This window comes from Phaethon lepturus, unplaced genomic scaffold (genome assembly GCF_000687285.1).
Source record: "Phaethon lepturus isolate BGI_N335 unplaced genomic scaffold, ASM68728v1 scaffold39151, whole genome shotgun sequence".
In the NCBI taxonomy this organism is placed as follows: Eukaryota; Metazoa; Chordata; class Aves; order Phaethontiformes; family Phaethontidae; genus Phaethon; species Phaethon lepturus.
In genome coordinates, this window is record NW_010519161.1 from 767 (window position 1) to 5,295 (window position 4,529).

Here is a 4,529-nt window from a genome sequence, read left to right on the forward strand (position 1 = left end):
CATGGCAGTCAGCATCCCGGTTCCCCAGGGAACGTCCCCTCCCTGGAGCAGACAGGGACAGCAGACAGCTGGGTCAAGGCAGGGATCCTGGTTTTAATGGTGGCTCCCAGCCTGGCTGAAGCAACATATTCAGGGCTTGATCCAACCATTTACCAGGCTTTCATAGGGACAAATTATCCCCAAGCTGCTAAAAATTGCATTCTACTGACCTACCAATCCCACCTTGGGCAATAAAATGATGCTCTTGGTCCTCGTGTCCTCTGTGGCACCGTATTTGCTGCATCTGTGAGCACTGGCGGGTCTGGGCAAGGCAATTCACATCCCTGATCTTCTCGGGGGAGGCCCACCAGCCCCCTGAACACCCGTGGCGTTTCAAACAGAAGCAAGCCAGGCCTGGGGAAGCCAGTTCCCTGTCGCTGGGCTGCTGTTTGGTGCAGAAAGCAGGGTTTGCTGCCCAGTCCCAGCAATGCCATCCGCTCCCATTGCAGGCTGGATGGAACCCTGCTGGGCCAGGGCATTGAGGAGCAGAAGAGGCTGCCCACCTTCAACAGGACCCTGGCATTGCTCTGACAAGTCATCAAGTCCTCCAACACTCACTACAGCGGTCGGAGAAATGGATTCTTTCACCGAACACAGCTGTGTAAAACCCACTTCTGGTCCTTACGCACACGTAACTCATGGTGTAATGCATCCAGCACTGATTGTTCTGTATGTATCCACACCCAAGGTAGCCCTGAACCTCAGATGCATTTTTCTGATTGATTTAATTACTATATTTTTATCAGTGTTGTTTATTTTCAAAAGCGTTGTTGACAGGAGGAGTTGTCTGAAAGCACCCGAGGGTTAGCCGGCAGCACCTGCACCTTGGGTAGCTGCCAGGGTGCAGGGGATGCGCAGTAATTTTATATCCCCCAGTAACTTCCCGAGGGGTGAATCTAAGACAAGCCCTGCAACTACCGCTTCACTGGGCATAAAAACATTGTCCTGTAGTCATGCAGTTACAGTAACATCACTGGAGGGAATGAAAGTTCTCAGGAAAGTTAGTCAGCCAGGTGTGAGAGCTAGTGCTGTGGGAAGAGCATGTCCAGGGTTGGTTGGGATGTGCCACATCTCTCAGCCAAGACCCCAAGCCTAAACTGCAAATCCTCTGCAGGATGGAGAGAGGTCCTGCTGCTGGAATGACTTGGTCTCTCACCTGTCCTGACTTCTCTTCCCTAGCCCTGGCCTGGTGCTACCTGGACATGCTGCTGGAAAGGAAAGAAACATTTTCCACCACCCCAATGCCAGTCCAGGACTGTGGCTTCTCTGAGACTGACCCCCTCGATTGCTTTGGCAAGGTGCTATACCCAGCGCTGCTGCGCCAGGGACTCATTGAAGGCAGCTGCCATCGCCTGCATGGTCCTTCATGCATCTTTCCCCCATCTTCAGCATTTTCTCATGGAAATCCCCCCAAGGCAAAGAGGGAAGGCCCCAGATGAGAGCAGAGACCCTCGGCACACCCCTCTCTGGCCATGCATTTGGCCCCAATGGCATAAATCAGCTCTGGTTAAAGCAGCAGGTGAGCAGTTTGGTGAAAGGCTGCAGGGACAGCACTACCTTTATTAGATTCCCCTGGCACAGCTGGAAAAAATAAGGAGCACAGACAGGCTTTCAGACACATAACCCCTGAGCTTAGCCCCACATTCAGTCCTGCCTGCTGATTTAATGAGAGGTATCAGCTTTCCCCGCATCTCTTGTATGGCCTTAAACCCTCCCGGTTAAAACACGGCCCCAGCGAATCAATCCAAGATGGTTTTGTCCCTTTGATCAACACAGCAGGCAGTAAGCCACTGACAGAAACGTGTTTCCCTTCTCTGGTTTGAACAGGCGATAGAAATGGTGAAAGACAACCCTCCCATCCTGCACCGCCTGGCAAAACTCTTCCACTTCCTAGGCAAGCAGGAGATGGCCAAGGGGTATGCAATATGGTACTGGATGTGCTGGGGGACCCATAGCTCAACTGGCAGGCGTACTGCACCCAGGCACAGGTACATCCTCATCGGGGCCAGCACAGCGTGCTGGGTGTCCAAGGTGTGGGCAAGTGCCCTTTCCATGGGGACCTGTCCTGCTCCTTCAGCCTCCAGCCAGCCGCAGCACTTCTCCCAGACAGCGTTTGCATTGCATGTTTAATTGTCATGAGAAACATGTAGGGATAAGTAATTACCTGATGAAACTGGTGAGGGTTCGTCTGGGAGTGAAGTTGCTACCTTGCACTGAGCCATCTCACAGAGCTGGCTCGACTATTTAATGAATTTTGATGCTCCTAAATCACTCAGGAGCATCAAAAATGTGCCATTCAGTTCCTTGATGTTGCCCATTTCCAGCCCCCTGTAAACAGCAGTGCACATTAGTGAGTAATTCCCATTATAGAAGAATCATTAAGATTTCTTCAAATCCCATTTTGAAATAAAGAAAGGACTCATTCTTATTTCCTTATATCTAAACAGGATTATTTAACTCCTCATAAAATGAGGCCCACTGAAGTGAAATCTCCTCCGCTAGTGGAATACTTCAATATGTGCTTACAACTGCTCCTCAGAGATGTTTAACTTCCCTTGAGCTCGAGGCAGGAGGCTGGAAAGTGCAAGTGTGGAGGTGGTCACTGGGTGCCAGGCAATGTCTGCCCGTCAGATTGGACTGGAGAAAGCTGAATTGACATAAGAAAAAGGTTTTTTATTTTTCTCATGATCACTGGGAACTGAATTTACAGCCAAGGTCAACAGGGTGAGCAGCATCTCAGGGGTTTGCACCACAGCTCCCAGTACTGCTCACCTTAAGGCAGCCTGGGGTCATGTTTTGGACACAAGGTGCTGCTGCTGGGGGAGCTGGCCTGGCTCTCTGGTGTAGCTCGGCATGGCCAAGGAGCTGACCTGATGCGTGCCAGTGATTTGTATTGACATCATTTTGTCATCCATCCTGCAACTGGGCACTAAGACAAGCTGATGAGTTTCCTCTGGTCTCCAGATCTGCATGAAGATGTATCATCTGCAAAATTTGGAACACGCAGGAGATGGGACAGGGCCTGGTGCCTGACAGAATGAAGCTCATGCATGCTAAAAACGCCCTGAAAAGCCTTCTCAAGGTCTGTCCCTGCCCAAGGACACTCCTGGACATGGGCCAGGTGAGGATGGGCACATCATAACCCTGAGATCCCAGAGAGCTACTTGCAGTGTCCCCAGGTTTTCATTAACTCTCAGCCCTAAAGGTAGACCATGAAGGCTGGGAGAACTGGCCTTCAGCTGCCTTTTCCTCCTGTTGGGCTCGGCTCTAGTTAGGTGCAAAGGAGATGGAGGCATGCAGCAGGGCTGAAGGCAGGACCAGGGAATGGAGGGATTGGTACTGTTAACATCACCCTTAGCTGGGAGGGAATTCAGAGAGCTTACAGGAGGGAAGAGCCACCAGGAAACATTAGACACAAGGATGGGAACAGGAATCCATCCCCGCATGTACACGATGGACATGGTGCTGAGAGCAGGTCAGCCACACTCTATTACTCCTCTCCCCAGAGCCCGATGGGGAATGTCACCTGCAGAGGCAGCCATTGGTCTTTGTTTTCTCCTGATAGCCCTATTTTGCTCTGCCATGCCTCCATTTACTATTTTTCACTATTACATAAGGGTGGATGCTGTGCAAGAACTGCTCCTGGTAGATGAAACTCCTGCACAAGGCTGTGGAGTTTGACCTGGGCAATACCGTACCCGAACTGCAGCTCTTCAGAGGCAAATGCCTGTGGCTTAAAAGCCAAGAAACACTTGCTATCGAGTGCTTCAAGTGGGCCATTGGACTGGACAATGTGAGCTCCACTGAGAGCTTGTGGTGGCTCCTGGAGCCACTGCTCGTGCTCTTTGGCCAGAAGAAGCTGAAGATGGAAGCGTTGATGCAGGAGGTGGAGCAGTGGGTTAAGAAAGCCAAGGAGAAATTCCCACAGCAGCGCTTGCAAGCAGGAGCTGAGGGCAGTTGGCTGCAACCGCACAACAGAGGTGACCAGGCTTCGCAAAGCCACGATGGCTTGCAGGAACATGGAGCTGGTGAACCTGCTGTTTGAGATGATGAAGGTCAGTTCTTCCAAGGGCAGGATGAACGAGCAGTCACTGTCCCGCTGAGTCATCGCGATGTCAGCAGGTTCTGCAGAGTGGCTGTGCCTCTTATAAGCTGTCAGAACCTTCTTAGTTTTCTAACCCTTGTTAATTCAAAAAAGCAACAGACAAATCCCTTGTGGCGTTAGCCCTGCAGGAGCCCTGTTGTTGCTCCGCTGTCCCTGGCACTGGTGGCCATCCACCACCATCCCCTGCCCATGGCTCCAAACCTCCAGCTCCCGTCCCAGGTAGGAGGCAGAGAGCCTGGGGTGCCCCCCGCCTCAGCCATGTTCCCGGCCACAGGACGGCAGAGCCAGGAGAAGAAGGGTTCCTGCTCCTGTCCTTGCTGCGGGGAAGCTGGGTTTTGGTGGCACCTGGGCGGGTGGCGTCCCCCCGGACCAGCCCACCTCAGCT

At 52.2% G+C, this 4,529-nt stretch overlaps 1 protein-coding gene across 1 annotated transcript in view; it reads left to right on the forward strand.

The window, feature by feature from the left end:
* Nucleotides 1–4,142, forward strand: part of TTC22 (tetratricopeptide repeat domain 22) — a 4,431-nt gene extending 289 nt beyond the window's left edge. The window contains 8 exon segments of the mRNA XM_010296955.1: nt 489–604; nt 1,219–1,337; nt 1,867–1,948; nt 1,951–2,072; nt 3,047–3,166; nt 3,646–3,697; nt 3,699–3,976; nt 3,978–4,142. Of these exon segments, the coding sequence (XP_010295257.1) occupies nt 489–604; nt 1,219–1,337; nt 1,867–1,948; nt 1,951–2,072; nt 3,047–3,166; nt 3,646–3,697; nt 3,699–3,976; nt 3,978–4,142 (1,054 nt within the window).
* The last annotated feature ends 387 nt before the right edge of the window (nt 4,143–4,529 follow it).